General features: G+C 40.0%; 2 protein-coding genes across 4 annotated transcripts in view; one reads left to right on the top strand and one right to left on the bottom strand.

Moving 5' to 3' along the window:
* ODAD2 (outer dynein arm docking complex subunit 2) overlaps positions 1-18,469 on the top strand; it is a 179,211-nt gene that overhangs the window by 148,115 nt on the left and 12,627 nt on the right. The window contains exon 20 of one of the 2 annotated variants that reach the window (XM_023256475.2): positions 3,293-4,735. The exons of the other annotated variant lie outside the window; for it this stretch is intronic. Within the exon in view, the coding sequence (XP_023112243.2) occupies positions 3,293-3,490 (198 nt within the window). The 3' untranslated portion in view covers positions 3,491-4,735. Of the gene's footprint in view, positions 1-3,292; positions 4,736-18,469 lie in introns of those variants that run through there. 2 annotated transcript variants of the gene reach the window in all.
* The window catches only part of LOC123386477, a 99,337-nt gene continuing 85,704 nt past the window's right edge, over positions 4,837-18,469 (bottom strand). Inside the window, exons 3-4 of one of the 2 annotated variants that reach the window (XM_045061064.1) lie at positions 6,698-7,117; positions 4,837-5,247 (exon numbers count right to left, since the gene is read on the bottom strand). In XM_045061064.1, coding sequence (XP_044916999.1) covers positions 5,242-5,247; positions 6,698-7,117 — 426 coding nt within the window. In that variant the 3' untranslated portion in view covers positions 4,837-5,241. Of the gene's footprint in view, positions 7,118-18,469 lie in introns of both variants that reach the window. The other variant, XM_045061063.1, reaches the window with a different exon arrangement.

The following is an 18,469-nucleotide window of genomic DNA, read 5'->3' as shown; positions in this document are numbered from 1 at the left end:
CAGGAAGACACTGTAAAAGGTGTGCACTAATGTAATGAGCCAGGATTTAGATTTCTGGATCAACTGACAGGAGAAATTGTTAGGTCAGTGGACATGCACTGTCTTTTATCATCATGCTGTTATTGAGGGTGTTTTTGAGTTATATATACTTTACTTATGAGGTTATTGTTGCAAATCTTTTAAAGAGGTACAGAAGTCATAATTTACCCAGTATTTCTAAAGTGTGCCTTGTTGGTTAAAATTATAAATTCTTGCTAACAGCTCTGGCTAGCTCTATTTATTATTATTATTATTATTATTATTATTATTATTACTTTATTAAAGAACTTGTTCTTGGGGTGCCTGCGTGGCTCAGTCGTTAAGCATCCAACTCTTGATTTCGGCTCAGGTCATGCTCTCATGGTTGGTGAGATTGAAGCCGTCTCAGGCTCTGCACTGACAGCGTGGAGACTGCTTGGGATTCTCTCCCCATGGCCCCTCTGTGTCTTTCTCTTTCTCAAAATAAATAAATAAACTTAAAAGACCTTGTTCATAAAGGAAGCTTTGTGAGTTAAATGGATGCAAATTATAAAATGTGAAAGGTAATTATTTATAATTTTTATTGAAGATATTTCAGACCTCGCTATTGCCAACTGCTGGTATGGATTTAGCATTCTTAAATTTAAATAGTGACTTTTGGCTCTTTTTTCTTGTCAAATACTTTGTGATTAAATGTGGTCTATTATTATACTGTCATCTTAAATTTAAGAAACAACACTCCTTTAGCATTTTGAATCTATGCAAAACAGCCTTTATTTTATGCACATATAAACCAGTGAAGCATTCACATGTTGGTTTTGGGACTTTAAACTTGGCAAATTATAGATTCTCATTTTTATATCTGTCACTGTTGGCTCCAGACTTTAAATTGAAACCACAGGGTTTATCTGGCACTCACACCAAGCTAATGCTTTTCCCTTGCTTTAAATTAGCTGCTACTTAATGGTTAAGAAAGAGGGCTCTATATGGCAGATAACATTAGAGCAATAATATACACAAATCACTGCCAACTGTACAAAGGCTGCTTGAACTTTTGGCTGTTTAAAAACCAAAACATGTCCATCATGTTGCATTCAAAAACTTCATAGCAACAGGTGAGCACCCTAATCTTTTATTTTTGCTTAGTTCAGATGAAACCAATGAAAGGTAAAACAAAAAGTCATTTCAATCTGAGTTGCACGAGAGGAATATCAGGTGTGAGCTTCCCTTTCCTGACTTGAGTGAAGCTGGAAACCATGGCCTTGGTACTTGATCCTCAGCATCCTATTTTTAGGGATTGCTACTTACCTATCCTAATAAGTTTACTAGAGTATCACTGCCAGATAAGAAAAATATTTTAAGGTTCTGAAGTGTTGGAGTCCCTGAAATTTAGATTTGGGACTGGCGAGTTACTCTTTTACTTCACGTAATCATGTTACCAAAATTAGGAACATCAGGCTACATTAGAGTTTTTCTGATCCCAAATAAAAGAAAATGACAGGACCGGGTAGCTTATGTTGTCTAAACTGTACGGTCCAGGATTCCTCAAATTTACACAGGTTTGGATATCAAGGCATTAGGTTGGCATGAGGTGCTATTGGCACATGTTAAAGCATCTTTCGGTCTCTTTTCCTGCCGAGCTGTAGGTCTGCTGGAGCTGTTCAGCAGTAGCTGTGCCCTGCAACTTTTTTTGGTGATAAATGATCCATTTCAAATAAATGAAATTGCAGCCAACTCTGCAGAAAGAATCACTTTCTAAAAAAGAGAGACCATTTTGGAGGGTCAAAAATGCACAAACAGTATGGTAAAATAAAGTATATGCTGCTCTTTTTAATGGAAAAGATTGTTACTGGTTACATTTGCCAAATTCAATCACTATGCCAAAAAGTCGAGGAATCTGGCAGGGACTGCGGAGAGCAGTTCCATCTTTCATCTATATTTCTTCTCTGTATTTATCTAGCTTCAGAAAATGCCGGGAATGTCTTTTCCTTCCGACTTGGCCCTTCTGCTAAACCACAGAAATACACCGGGCAGCTTCTCGTAATTGTTTGGTTACTTATAGTGCAGTCTTTAATCTTGTGAAAAATATATTCTTTTCTATTGGAAATTTATGGAAATCACCAACAACTGTTTGTTTTCATTTTCTGAAATTTATCCCAGGAACAAAAAAAAAAAATCAGTTTTATTAATTGGCAGCTACTTAATGCAATACACAGAGGCAGGAGGCCAGCTCATTATTTTTGGCCTTCAGCTGACCCAAAATGGTTTTCTCGTATAAGAAGCTATTCACAGATGCTAGACGTAAGAATTAATAATAATAAAAAAAAAGAATTAATAATAATAATAATGCATTTCAGACTCCATAAGTAGTTTTTGGCACTTAAAAAATATCTTCTGTTTTTCCCTTGAAAACAGCAATCCTGTTATATACAAAAAGCAAACAGTGCTTGAATTAGCACATTGCAGTCTTTAATGTACCAAAAATATGCATGCATTAACATTCCCTTCTAAGGCTCCTTTTTTTTTTCACTTCCTTCAGGATCAATCAGTTTTTGTTACAAAAAAAAAAAAAACTCTTAGATTCTTAGGAGCTGTGTTCTCTGCATTTTCCAACCCATTGCCATGGTGTAAGATGCCTCTTTGAAATGTCTTTGGACTGAAATTTAAAAGTACAGGTGCTAAACAAAAGTTACATTTTTAAAATCAAATTAATTATAGCTTATGCAGATTGAAATCAGAGCAGCTATGTCTGTGGTTCAGGAATGATCAAACATAATGGCTTATCCTTATGGTTAACAAGTCGGGACTTGTTTATAAAATTCTAGTTTGCAATATGCTTTTGGGAAAAAGCACTGTATTCTCCAGGTCTTTGGTTACCCATGAGTAAAAGTAAGAAAAATATTTCTAAAGGTGAAGCTATTATTCCTTATAACCCACGTTTAAAGTTTGAATCCCTGAGGAGGAAAATATCAGAAAAGCACCCCTAAGTTTCCATTTTCAGCAATGAAAACTGACATGCAGTTGGAAGGGGTCTCTTTATGACACGGGGCTTAGTATTTTTACCTCTGCTTCTTGTAAGAAGTAACAAAATATGCACACTGACTGCTGCAAATGTTGATGCTCTCCCTAGATCATGCTTTTCTGATTGGGGGAAATCTGATCAAATTTCCGTGAAAACAAATTTCTAAAGATATTTTTTCTCAGATGGTCACTTGCCAGTGAAACTATTTATAAGAAGGTTGACCTGATAATTTTTATGCCATTTTGCATGCAGAGAAGAAAAATGGAAAATCTCTTTGAAAATTGTCATCTTTGCCAAAGAAAAGTAGAAACACACCTAAGATGTGTTGCACGATCAGCCAGGGACGGATCTGGGAGTGCCGCGGGCGTGATGCCACACGGTCTGCACCGATGGAAATGCAGTGTTTGCACTGTGACTAGGAGAGGCAGCAAAGACGCTTCTTCACAGTGAAGCTGTGTGTTGACAACAAATTATCATAGTCTGCATATATATCTGGATATTATACACCTTTTTTGCACCAAAATGTGCCCTCTGTTTTGCTTGTACCAGTCCCAGAAATCCTCACGGTGGGGGACTCTGGGTCTGAAAGTAGGGCATGCAAGATCTGGATGTACCCAGTGGGTGCCGCTCTTTTGTCAAAGTCAGGGCAAGTCCCCACTCTTATACACGTGTATGTGTATGTATGCTTTTACACAGCTGTCGATGGACATTTATTCAAATTACATAAAGAATTATTACAACTCAATAAGAAGATGAGCAACTCAATTAAAAATTCGCGCAATTTCTGAATAGACACTTCAACAAAGATACATGGATGGTAAACAAGCACATGAAAAGATGTTCAAAACCATTAGGCATCAGGGGAATGCAAGCCCAAACCTCCTGAGACATCAGCACATGTCTGCCGGAATAGCAGAAATTCACAAGCCTGACGATACTGAGGGCTGACAAGCACATGGAGGAACCGGAGCCCTCCTACGCTGCTGAGAAGACAGCATGAGACAGCCACCTTGGGAGACAGCTTGCCAGTTTCTTACAAAACATGCACTTACCGTACGACCCAGAACCTCTGCTCCCAGGTATCTGCCCAAGAGGAATGAAGACATGTGCCCATACCAACCTCTCTGTGAACAGTTATACAGCATGACTCATAATCACAAACACAGAAACAATCAAAATGCCCCTCAACAGGTGAATGGATGAACAATGACAGGTCCCTCCAGACAATGGAATGCTACCCAGCTACAAGAAGGAACAAACCACCAACACATGCAACAACAGGGACAAATCTCAAAACCACTATGCTCAGTGAGAGAAGCCCCATTTATAGTTTTGAGGCTGTGTTTCACTCAACTCTCTTCATTAGGTTTGACTTTTATTAAATCAGACCTCCATGCTTCAGTGCCATTTCAAGCTTTAGCTCTGACGGTTCCATTAAATTAATAATTGATTATTAATCAATTGATAGTGCTTATTAATAATTAAATCAAAACTACCACCTGACTTATCTGTATTTTTCGTATTTGTTGACTGAAACCCAAAAATAAATGATGTCCTATCATAAAAAGAATAATTTGATACTGAAGCCTTTAGACAAGGATCCAGACAGCTTATAGGCACTAACGCTGCCACAAGCCATTTTTTAAGCTATTTTTTTTAAGAATAAGAACATCAGGGGGCGCCTGGGTGGCTCAGTCAGTTAGGTGTCCGACTCTCGATTTCAGCTCAGGTCATGATCTCACAGTTTGTGACTTCGAGTCCTGCATCGGGCACTGCACTGATAATGCAGAGTCTGCTTGGGATTCTCTCTCTCCCTCTCTCTCTCTGTCCCTCCCCTGTTCACGCTTTCTCTCTTTCTCAAAATAGTTAAAAAAAAGAATAGGAACATCAGAATTTTCTGATGTGCTTTTTATAGGATATAGCCAGTGATTTGCATGCAAATTTAGGTAGGTTTTGGAAAAAATCATTTTGGATGATAGATGTATGTAATATAATATAAATATAATTTAGACAGATGTCCCAAAACTAGTTCATTGATCCAATTTCTAAAATGGATTAAATCTGAGGAAGAAAACTACTAACTAAACAACACAGGGTGCAGGGAAATGAGCATGAGTTTGGTGCCAGACAGAACTGGGTTCGAATCCTGGCTGTGGGTGCAGGTGCCAGGTCACCCAGCTTCCCTGGGCTCCATGTCTTCATCAGTTCTGTAAGAATGATAATATGTACCTCAGATAGTTACAGAGAGGATGAGATAACAAAAATGAACACATACACATATAGATAGATAGATAGACAGACAGACAGACAGATACACACACACACTACCGTTGTCTTTACAGGAGTAGCATTCTGCCAGGTCGAGGCTGAGGGTGTGAGATAAGTGGCTCTCTAAAGTGCTCCTTCCTGGATTCAAGTCCAGTTTCCGTGTACTGAACCAATTCAGACAGCAGCTATCAAGTCCTCAGCCTCGATGTTCCAGTGTAGACAGAATTTGGGGTGCTGGCCTGAATGCCATGTGGATGGCCCTGTATCCACGGTGGGATCTGACAGTCCTCAAGAGGATGCAGGCAGGAATGTGGTTTGGCTCTCTGTGGCTTGACCACAATGCAGAGGCCACGCTTGTATTCACAGATATGAGTGTGCTGGTGGGGCCACCTCTGCACCTCAGGATGTGTGCTTTGTTGGGACCTGTGTGACCATATGTAAACTCAGAGCACACCCTAGGGTCACTGACAGTACAAAGCTAAATAACACAGGATATTTCAGATTTCTGTCTATATCTGCATAAAACTATCTGTTAATGTGAAGCCCCCAGGCCATTTGTTCGGAGACCATATGAGTCAGACATGTGTCCCCTGAAGGCGTATTTGGGTTGTTGGGAAACAAGGACATGTAACAATTAGGTGGGAGAATCAGTGGGAAACCTCGGCTTGTGTCTTCCCTGATCAGTCAAGGCTTTTTTGCAAAGCCTTTTCTGTGAGCACACACTGTCCTCATAAATCTGCCACTGCCCTTTTTTAAGGGCTACAGCTAGGTTTCCTTTGCTCTGAACAAGGTTTTATGTGATTTGACTCCTGCCGGCTCCTCTGCCATCATCTTGCCCTTCTTTCCCACTTGCCCTTGTGGCATGGACTGCTAAATATCTGCTGACATCCATCCTCCCCTGTTTGCTGCCGGCTTTAGCACAGCGCATGATGTCCAGCCACGGGATACATTTCTCAGCCCCCCTGAATCTTGGTGTGACCATGGGACCAAGTTTTCACACATGAGAAGTGAGAAGTGATGCATGCTACTTGTGTTCCTTGTCCTACATGAAGAGATGCATGTGTATCCCCATCCCTGTGCCTGAAGGCTGAAGGACAGAGACCACTGGAGAGCTTTGGGCTCAGAGAAGAGGGCAGAGCCGCGCTCCCAGCCCTGGACCATTTGCAGTGTCACATAAGGGAAAACAAGCTTCCAGGTTGTTTAAACCACTAAGCTTGGGGGTCTCTATGTGAAAATGGTTTATCCTGGACTCAAATTAATATACTCATAGGAGTTGGCTTGGCAAGCATTTGCTACTTCCGTGTGGAGAGGAGGATGTTGTTGGGTGTGGGGCAGCTGTGTGCCAGGATGTGCACGTGGAGGGCAGAGCAGGGGCCAGATGCTACTCACCTGCTCTGCTGGCACCTCTGTGCTCTGTGCAGACCGCTGGTCCCTAGAGGGTGGCCCTTCTGTTCTTCCTGTGTCTGGAATGCTCTCCAAAACCCCCACAGCACACTTTGCATTGCTCGCATCCATCCTTTGGACCTTCAGGTTCACTTTTGTCCCTCTGGGAAATGTGCATGTCCCCTCTGCCTCCATCTGTGCTCTCCTAAACTTTCTCTTCCTTTCTGTTGTACGGACATCACTCTTTGTCTCCACAGACACAGATTCCTGAAGGCTGAAGCCAGGCCAGTCTCCTCCACTTCTGCTGTCCCAGGCCCAGTTCATGCCACGGAGCAGAACATAGTGAATATTTGTTGAGTGAAGCGATGAACTTCTCCTCATTTTTAATATTGCCACATAACCATAATATCCTCCTTTGAAAACACTCTGCAAATGTGAAGACAAAATAAGAAATATTTGAGGAGGGAATATATATTTACAATATTTTTCTTCTCTGTAGCCACATAAGCCCCAGTGCTTACATTGTTTATTTTTATTTTTGAGCAGTCCAGAAAGGGGTTGGGAGCATTTGATTTTCAACTCTATATTTTCCCTGCTGCTAGAGAAGTTTAATTTTCCTCTGTGATTGTTTTCAGTTTGTACCCTGGAAAAGTAAGGTGATAAATATAGGCAATCACTGCAAAGTATGACTATGGCCAGGCGCTAATGTTTTCAAATTGCTGATGATTTTTAGGGACACCACAAACTGGCCGCACTGTCAGAAGCATTTGGCAGTCATAACTGGCAGCAGGAAATCAGACTGTAAATTTAGAAAGCATTGCACCATATTTGGGAATGCACCTCAGAGTCACCTCCAAATATGTCATAGTCATGTAGCTGGGGTTCGGAGTGAATTTAACTATCCTTTATTATGTATTTTGTGGTACATGAAAAACTTCAGAAAGTATGGCTGGGCAAGAGAGAAAGCCGGTCTGTTTCATTAAGGTAAAAATTTCATCACAGATTTTACCAACCACTGCCAAGTTGGGAAAGCCATTTTACACTGATACTTTCCTCATATACCCTTGACTTTACTGAAAAAAGTTTAAGATTATTTCTGTTACTTATGATTATAATGTTAATGATCATTAGGATAATTTTCTTAGTAATGGCTTACGTCAAAGTATATTGAGAGGCTAAAAAGAGAGGTTTAGTTTTAACACAGGAGAGCTTTAACATGCCATAGGACCACAGAGAGAATAAGATTCACATTGTGAATGTCCCCTCTTGAAGTGCAACATTAAGTCCTTTAACCTTGTGTTAAGAAATAAAGCTCAAGGAGAAAAAAAACCATTTACTGGTTACATGTATTTCATGTCATTTATGAAATGTGCTTAGGGCTCCTCTACTGTTGCAAAGGAGGAAATCAGCCGTCATGTAAGTTTCTAGGATGTTTGTGACAAAGTTCTGCACCAAAGCAATTCAAAAGAAGTAAGCTTTGCTTAGGGAACCTGACAAGGGCCCCAGAACAAGAGAGAGTAGATAGAGGGGCCCAGCTATTCCTGAACAGCATTCATCAAAGGTCAGTACTAGGAATAACCTTACTGAAGAATTTTAAAAAACAATATACACAATGAAATCCAGTGTGTGAACACAAGTTAGCCAGGAGGAATATTAAGCCAGTGTCATTGCGCCCAGGCATAAGAGTGACTGTTAAGTTCTATTGTGTACCAGAAAAAAAAAATCTCAAGTGCTTTTGAAAAGGAATATGAATTGAAATGAATAAAAGGATCAGAAGAGCAATTTTGAAATCTCAGCTTTGTTTTGTTCTGGAGCTGAAATATGCAGACAATCTTAAGCTCAGAATGGTGTTGATTGAGTTAGCTCCTGGGGATACACAGATGAAAGTAAGGAGTTCAGCCTTCAGGAGAAGGCCTGAGTGTGCTTGACTGCACACCTAGTATGATGCAGGAGCATTGGTGCACCATTGGTAGAGATGGGCACCTAAAAGGTCAGCCACAGGTAGGTCCTGGTCTCCACAGATTGCGTATAGCATACAGGGAGCCACATGTTCCCAGGGGACCCACGGGGAGAATTTGCAGAAACAAAGAGGTCCCATTGAGTGGAGCCCTTGCAGATGGAGGCAGTTGATTGTGACTACAGATTTCAGGATGGGATATGGGCATGATGGCCAAAGGACCAGGGACAACTAGACGCACCAGGAGGCCAGGGACCAGGCCAGACCAGCCCCCTCTCCATGGGCACTTACAGCAAGGGATGCAGTGTGAATGATGGGTAAGAGCATGGGATCTGGAGCTTGTGTTCAAATCCTAGCTTTCCCCAACGTTGTAACTTTGGGCAAGTGACCTAATCTCTCTATGCTTTAGTTTTCTCATCAGTGAAACTAGAATATTAATGATAATCTTTAACTTTGGGTTTGTTGACAGCATTAAATGAATTGACATACATAAGGCACTTTGCATAGTACCTGATACATGGTAAGCACTAATTGCTGAAATGTTAGCTATTGTTATTTTTATCCCCTTCCTTCTCACGAGATATCCATCCTCCCTGCCTCTCCTGGATCTGTAATGGTGGAATAGGTGGGGAAAGTCATTTCGCATGCAGCCTGGGTGAGGATGAGTTGAGAAAAGGCTGCCTGAGCTTTAGCTTATGTCCAGCCTAAGCTTTGCTTTGTAAAGGGAGAGATCTTCCCTACCATCTATTCCCTGAATCACTGGGCCCATAACATCCAGAAAGCTGGGCAGTCACCCATCTCTGTCTCCTGGGCCCTCCACCATGACACAGAGAGAAGGCTGTTCTGGGCCACCAGCTGCCACATGCTTCGCTCCTCACCCAGTACACTCCTTGAGGACTGGACTGTGCCTTCCTTATAGTGCCTTTCATATCACCTCACAGGTTATCAGCAACACCTTTTCCTGATTGACAAAGAAAACAAAGACCTGCCACCTGCTTACCTTATCCATATCATATCCATATCACATCACATCATATCATATCATATCATATCATATCATATCATATCTTAAAGTCAGATTGAAGCAATGACTTCACGAAAATGTTTTATCAGGATCTCTGTGTTGGTCCTGGAACTGGCTTGGGGTCCCCATTCCATCTCTCTTAGGAGGATACTGTGACAGGTTGGTATAACATACAAACCATGTTCTACACGTGCCATTTTAGGAGGGCCCATAAGACCTTCCTAAATAGAACTGTTTTATTTGTGCTGCCTAAAATGTATCACTTTGGTATATAATTTGAAATTTTGTAAACTAAAATATTTGGCTTAAAAAGTCTCTTCGCTAAAATTTGTAACAAATTTTTAAATCTGGGAAGAGTAATAAGCAAGGCTATCACTCATGTAAAACTCCGTAGCAATGTGTGCAAACTGTGTTCTCCCAAATGTGTAGCTGAGACCATTGGATTGGAGGGGATTCGTTTTTAGGATTGTGGTACAAGGAGTGGTTTGGGGCAGTTGTTGGAAGAGTAAGTGTGGAGGAGCAGATCTGTGTGGAGTGAACGAGCCATGAGCAGGCTTACATCACTAGTTGAGGAGTGAGCGGCAAGGGGAGGCGTGTTGTAGTGAGAGAGAAATTCTAAGAAATAGAGAGGCATGGAGACCAAAGATTGGCCTTCCTCCTGTTATGAAGATGAAGTTTTTTGTGTGTATCATAGAATCAGAGAAGACACCTTGAGAGTTTATATAAAGAACAAGAAGGAACAGGCAGAGTTCTAGGAACCCACACCCTACTTTTCTCTTCAAATGTTCTATTTTATCTTACATATGTATATTTATGTATATGTGAATTTCATGAGATAGTTAAGGTTTTGTTTGGGGGAAGGGGGAAGAAAAGATTTCCACTGCTGGAAAAAAAATGTTTGTTTTTTTTTTTGTTTTTGTTTCTGTTTTTTTATAACTGCTGTCTTAGCTACTGTGCTTAGGGCCAGCTCTGCAGTTCTAAACAGCTACCCTGGCAAAAATCATGCAAGATTGGGCTCTGAAATGAACATGGTCTTTGCCAGAAGAGGAAGAAGGATCATTCTTTTATAACATTAATTCAGTTCCTTTCACTGAAATTTGAAGTTCTTGCATAGATGACACTAAGAAGTATCATTTTATAGAATTTTAGCCAAAAAGAGAAGACTACAATTAATATGTAGGTATATATTTAAAATTTTTAGAGTATCAGGGGTTTTGTCAGAGTTGGTAGAAACATTACTTGGTAAAATTTTCTGGTAATATTTTTTTAGGTTCCATTTTTTAAAATCTTAAACATTAGAAATGTTTTTTTTTTAATTTAGCATATTCACATTTGACTTACTCCTTCCCACAAATTGTATCAGAAAAGGAAAACATTTCCCAAATGGATAGCAAGTAACGAGATAGACTTTTAAGGCACACTGGATACCAGTAGGGTGCTTTGAAAGGAAGGGCAGAAGAGGCCTTGAGAATGAGGTTAAGTCAACTGGAGTTTAAGAAAAGCAACCATTGAGCCAAAAGAATCTTTCATTTAAGGTTATTTCCCAAGAAATTAGTCATTTATTTTCATCCTTATGAGCTTGGTTCCAATTTAGTAGGAGCAGGGAAAGCTATTTCTTTGACATTGAAGAAGAAAAATTGTGGCTCTTCTCTCCAGCCCTGTGCTTTATTTTTTCCATATTAAGCTGCTCTTGAAAGCTGAAAAGAAATCAAAATAAAATTGGGAAAGAAAGTGATTTCACTCAAGGGTTTGTTTGGGGGTTTGGGTTTTTTTGTTTGTTTGTTTCTGTTTTTGTTTTTTTTTTTCCTTTTCAATTCTTTGCTTTCATCTTTTCCGGGTATCTTTGCATTTTTGCTCCCATGGGGGATAAATCCTATATCTGGTAAGGTGTTTTAAATATTAGCATGTCTTTGGTTTTGAATTCCTTCTAATCATGTGCCAATTTTTGGAGATAAATATGAATGCAAACAAGACAACATTAAGAAGTCAGACTTGTTCTAATATTGAAGAAGATTGTGGAAATTTTATTATCCATTTTAATATATCCATATTGAGATAATTCTTGGCCTTATTTTTATTTTAAGCAATTTAAAATATTTTCTTAGCTTGACAAGATTTAATTTTACAGTTTGACATCAGATTTTATAAATTCTTAGCATTTCCTAGAGCGAACTTGTAAACCAAAACAAAATCTTTCCAATGAAGATTTCTTTATGTAATTAGGATAAATTGTCTTCTTATAAATAGTGTATATCTTTTATTGTTTTAAAATACTTTGATGTGAAATTATCAATTATAAACCTGGGTCTGTATTGTTACTCACATGAACTTGCCTTCAAAATTAAAATGAAAATTAATGTAACAGGCAGAAAACACCTTGACTTCCTGTTCTACACCTACAGACTTATCTGTAGCTACATTCAGTCTATGCATCTCTCTGGTTTTTGAGGATTTCTTCTCTTGGCAATTCCCACCCACTGTACTCATGATCTTTTATCTCCAGTAGCTGGAAATTCTGACTTTGGCTATTCCAGTTACTGCATATTCAATATTAAAGTCTCCCTGCCTACTTACTCATTTTCTCATTCCCCATCAACTGATCATATTCACTGTGGAATCCACCATATCATAGGAGTAATATTCTCTGGAGATCCTCATTTCTCCAACTGCCCCTGAGTCTTCAGCCGACTGCCATTGACTTTTACCTTCAAAAATTCAGACTGCTCTATCAATAACCCAAGGCATTCTTTTCAGTCCTCAAATTAATTAATCTCCCCAAGGCTCATTATAATATTGACCCTACCATTTTCTTAAAGTGCCATCCTTCCTTAGTTCCCATGATCCAGGGTCTACTGGTTCTCCTTCTCTCTTCCTCTTTGTTAGCTCTTCATTTCTTTTGCAGGCCTCACTTCTTTCTGGCTAATCCACTTGTTATGACTTTTAAAATAATATTAAGTAATGTATGTTCACTGAAAACAAATTAGAAGCTGAAGATGAACAAAAGAGAAAAATATTTAGCAGACCCTGATGAGGATGACCTCTGAATGTTTTGGAGGAACTAGAATTATAGGGCTAGGGCACTGGAGAGTCATTGACATGTTTTGAGCAGGGAGTCAGGTGGTCCCATTTGCCTTTCAGAAGTTACTCTGGTTTGAGAATGGATGGAACAAGGATGGGTGGTGAATTAGATAGCAGTTCAGAAAGAGATAATGGTGGCTTCAACCAAGATTGTAAGCACTGGAGACAGAGAGAAATGGGTGGATTCAAGAGATACTTGGGAAGTAAAAACAATAGGACATGGTGACTTTTTGAATGTGAGGAAAGAGGTAGAGAGAAGATGCCCCAATGTCTAAGTAGAACAACTGAATTCAAGGATGATAGAAGGAATCTGCTTGTGGAGAAAAATGAGAGCTCATTGGGGAAATATTGGCTATGAACATCCTGGAAGATACAGAAGTGTGATATATATGTGATGTCATCTATATATATGATATTTAAGTACACACACACACACACACACACACACACTTGAAAGGTATATGAAGCCTTAATGACACAGATTTGAGAGCCATGGTCCATGAAATAATGAGAGTGGGTGACAATTCTCTTGGAGGGTGTACAGAGAAAAGGAAAAATTAGAGGTTTGATCTGATATCCTGAGTCATGCCATGATGGGCAAAGAAAGAGGATTCTATGAAATAAAGCAATTAGAGTGTTAAAGAGAAAAAAATCCAAACAAATCAGGAAAGTGCTATTTTAAAGAAGTCAAGAGGAGAGATTATTTTAAGCATAAGGACATGACCAGTGGGACCAACTGAAAAGTGCAAAAAGACAAGAACAAAAAGGGTCTACTGGATTCATAGCAAAGCAACTCCTAGTAACCTTGGAAAAGACATGAGGAAATGAAGGCAACAAGTGAAGCCACTCTGAAAAGTTTGAGAAGAAAAGAGAGGAAGAATGATAGCTGAAAGGGGATGTAAAGGAAGTTTTGGTGGTTTTTTTTCTTTCATTTGTTCGTGTTGTGTGCTGAGACAGCAGACACGAGGGTGTGCTTATGTGCTAACTGGCAAGAGCAGGAAGGGAGGGGAGACGGTGAAGCTATCAGATGATGGGGATAATGGAGGAGTAAGCTTCTAGAGGAGTGGAGAGGTGGGGGAACACAGAGATTGAGGGCACAGAGATGAGTTCTGCCTGGAGGAGAGGCACCTCTTGTCTATGACAGATGGCAAGGGGGAAAAGGATGGGGGCACTTGCAGTGGGAATCTGTGCGTGAGATGGCAGGGAGCTGGGCAATTTCCCTTTTTGTGATTTCTATTTTCCCCATCAAGTAGGAGGCAAAGGCACATGCTGAGAGCAAGGGAACTGAAGTGGTAGGTTAGGTAATTTGAGGAGAGCAGAGAAAGTTTTAAATAGCTGTTGCGGAGAAAGAAAGCTGATGAGAAAGATACCTACACAGATTGCCAGAATTGAGAGCCAGTTGAGATAAGAGATCATGAATGTGTGTGTACCATCCAGAAGCCTCGTTGAGATCTAGATTTCAATTTTTAATATTGGTATAATAGGAGAATAGTAGAGAAAAGAACTAAACTAGTGACAGAAAAGCAGCTGACACGGTGGATCACAGAAGGTAGACAAAAGCAAGGAGACTGTGAAGACACAAGTGCCTCCAGTGTTCTCGATCCCATTCCATGTCTTCCAGAACCTAGAGCTTCTGGTAGAGGGCAATTAGAGGCAGAGATGGGACAGTTGCTGGTATTAGTAAGGCCCAGGTGGGACCAGGTGAATAGCTGACTGGTTGATTTGGGGTAGGGGAAAGATAATGGAACTGAGAAGGATGCCTGGGTAGGTCAGTCAGTTAAGTGTCCGACTCTTGGTTTCAGCTCATATCATGATCTCACAGCTTCATGATTTCGAGCCCCACATTGGCCTCTGCACTAACAGTGTGGAGCCTGCTTGATATTCTCTCTCTTTTCCTCTCTTTCTGCCCCTTCCCCACTTGCACGGTCTTTGTGTCTCTCAAGGAAGGAAGGGAGGGAGGGAGGAAGATTAGGTAGGTGATAGATAGATAGATAGATAGATAGATAGATAGATAGATAGATAAAATGGAGCTGAGAAAGTCAAGTTCGGAGGCTATAGGCAACATTATTGTTTGGGTCAAACTGTTTTTTTGGTTTTTGTTTTTTGAGATATCATTTTAAGTCATAGTTTTATTCGTTACCACACACACCCACCCACCCCCCCCACACACACACACACCCACACACACAAAACAAAAGCGTATTCAGTAGCTCAAATATTAGCTAAGGCTGCCATTCCCATGATCATGTAGGAAATACTGGCTCAAACTTCCCTCTGCTTTCCGTGCCCCAGACAACATCTAATTTAGAGGGAATTCTATATATCACCCAGCATCTGATAATTTGATTCAGGTTATGGATTGTTTCACTTCTGTAAGCATTTTGTTCCTATTTTACAAAGAGCTGGTATAGACTTGAAACTTTACCCTTTTATCTTGTCCTCCCCACTAATTTCTATCTTCATGAAAACAACAAACAAAACAAGAACATTCTTATAAGGCCATTGTATGCAAAGCAAAACAGTAAATTAGAAAATCAAAGATTTGTAGTGATGGAAGGCAATATACATTGCAGCAATGCCAATAAGTTCCAAGTCAAGTATTACATTTGGCAATTCCTAAAAATCCCTGTGGCCATTTCTGAACTAGGCTTTCATTCTCCCAGTGGATCACTTTACTGTCTCTTCTCTTCTCTGCCTTTTCTTCTTAAAAAGAAAGAAAGATTCTCCCAAATTGCCAATCTGAGTGATTTAGTTTTCTCTAGCTTATACCTTTCAAAGCCAGCTCCAGGTCTACTTGCATATCAAAAACTTGGCCTAGTCCTTAAATTCAAGCAGGAGTTGAGAGTGGCTCAGATCACGGCAGTGGAGGTAATGAGAAGAGGTCAGATTCTGGGTACATTTTGAAGATAAAGGCAGTGAGAGAAAGAGAGAAGTCAGGGATACTCCCAAGATTTTTGGCCCAGGCAACGGGAGAGAGGAGTTGACATGAACTGAGGTGAGGAGGCCATGGGGAAGCAGGTGTTGGAAGGAAGGATCAGGAGTTGAGCTTTGCTCATATGAAACTCAGTACGCATGTCTTATATCCAAGTGCATATGTCAAGCAGGCAGTTGAATGGCCTGAGCTGGAGACTCATATATACATACATACATTTCATATATATACAACTTCCCTCCAAAAAATTATTTCTAAACATTTTTCATAAAACTGATCTAACAATAGAACATAGACAACCACATAGAGACTTCCAGTTTCTTCCCAATGGGAGATAACCCAAGTTAAATTCAGGCATTGTATCCAGAGTAGATATCCAGGACATTTTTCCTGGAGTCTGGAGAAAACCTATAGCTTGTTCCAAGTAAAGTAGCAAATTAAACTCCTGAATCTAATTTTATTTGCTTCTGAAATCCAATGTTACATTCAAGGGACTTAAAAAAAAAAAAAAAAAAAAAAAAAACAAGACCAACAAGAACAGGGAGAATTGGAGAGGAGAAAATAACAAAATTTTGTAAATTGAAATTCAGAGGAAGAGTGACAACTGGCTAACAGACCTCAGGAATCAGAATGCCAAGTCAACAGTAGGAGAAACTGATAACAGACCCAGTTTACAATGTGGAAGCCTCAAAATATTAGGAACTGGTAGCACTAAGTGCCTCTGGAACTGGTTGGTAGGGTTCCAGGTTGAGGCCACAATAAGAAAGACTGAGGAAAACCTAGAGCCACTTCCCCACTTCAGGAGCTGTCTAGAGAAGATAAAATAGGGTCTCAGATTAGAGGACAGCAGCCACTATAAGGCAAAGATATTCTACCAAAGATGTAGATAAAGTGACCATAATGAACACTGAAAGCTAAATGGACTGTGTGCCCTATTCAGTCCCAAATCCCTACAGACCAGTCCCTTCCTCTGTGGGTTGGAGTTTGAAAAGTTCTTCCTTGGAGAATTTGACCAGCTCGACACAAAAGATTTCAAGATATTGACTTGGGGAGAACCCCAGCCAGCCTTTCCAGGGCCTCTACTGGCCTGTGCAAAGCTGTTGTGTGTGAATTAGAAAAAGATGATCCCTCTGGGCAGATATAGCTTTGACCATGTTAAAAAGACTTAAAAAGATCACACCTTTGTAGGAAGAAAAAGGCATCCCTTCAGGAAGATGTAGTCCCTGACCAGTGTTCATGAATTGGTGAGCAAGTGAGAGCTGCATTTTAGGCCCCTTCAGTCTGGTGTCTTCATGGAGAGCACAACTCTGAGTGACCCTGAGACCACCCAGGTTACCCTGCAGTAAAACAAAGTCAACAAGCCCCACCTATGAGCCCAAACTTTCCATTCATCCAACAAGCAACTCACATCTGAAGGATATCTTGAAGACAGACTGAAACAAAAATAGAAACAAATCAGTCCTTGGAAGAAACAGAGTATAGAAGAGAGAAGGGAAAAAAGTGAACATCCTCAGAGTGATATAGAAGTATTGCATCTGGGGTGCCTGGGTGGCACCTGACTCTTGATTTCAACTCAGGTCATGATCCTAGAGTCATGGGATCGAGCTCTGCATCAAGCTCCTTCTCTCTTCCTTCCTCTGCCTCTTCCCAGCTGGTGTGCATGCTCTCTCTCTAAAATTAAATTAAATTAAATTAAATTAAATTAAATTAAATTAAATAGTATTGCATCCATGAAACTAGAACAGGACTCTGTAAAAATAGAACATTCATGGAGCACAAATTCGATAGAAGAATTGGAAGATAAAGAAATCTCTCAAAAAGTGGAGCAAAAAGATAAAGAGATGAAAATAGGAAAAAAAAAAGATAAAAATTAGAGAGCCAGTGTAAAAAATCTAACTTCAGAATATTAGTTCCATAAAGGGATAACTGAGAAAATGAAGAGGAGGAAGCGAAATGAAATAATTCAAGAGAATTTCCCAGAATTGAAGTGCATAAATTGCCGGATTAAAACGGCACATCAAGTGCCCTGTATACAATGGATAAAAGCAGACCTATTACACGATATAGCATTGTAAAATTCTAGAACATTAAGTGTAATAACAATAAAGGATTCTGTAATCTTCAAAAGAGGAGAGGAAGAGAAGAACAAGTAAGAGAAACCAAACATCAAGAACACTTTAGGGGCACCTGGGTGGCTCAGTCGGTTAAGCCTTTGGCTCAGGTCATGATCTCACCCCTCATAGGTTTGAGCCCCACATCAGGCTCTGTGCTGACAGTTCAGACCCTGGAGCCTGCTTCAGATTCTGTGTCTCCCTCTCTCTCTGCCCCTCTCCCACTCATCCTGAGTGTCTGTCTGTCTCTCTCTCTCTCACAAAAATAAACAAACATTAGGGGGTTTGGGTGGTTCAATTGGTTAAGTGGCCAACTTTGGCTCAGGTCATGATCTCACGGTCTGTAAGTTTGAGCCCTGAGTCAGGCTCTGTGCTGACAGCTCAGAGCCTGGAGCCTGCTTCAGATTCTATGTCTCCCTCTCCCTCTTCTCCTCCCCCACTCATGCTCTGTCTTTCTCTCTCTCTCAAAAATAAACATTTAAAAAATAAATAAAATAAATAAATAAATAAATAAATAAATAAATAAATAAATAAATAAAATGTTAATACTTAAAAAAAAATGAACACTTTGGGTTTCTCACCAGTAATACTGGAAGCAAGCAGAAAATGGAGCAATGCCTTCAAAACTCTTTCAGCTCTTCAATAATTACTTCTAACCTAGAATTTTCTATTCAGG

Source organism: Felis catus, chromosome B4 (assembly GCF_018350175.1).
Source record: "Felis catus isolate Fca126 chromosome B4, F.catus_Fca126_mat1.0, whole genome shotgun sequence".
Lineage (NCBI taxonomy): Eukaryota > Metazoa > Chordata > Mammalia > Carnivora > Felidae > Felis > Felis catus.
This window is presented reverse-complemented; position numbering and strand designations above follow the sequence as displayed.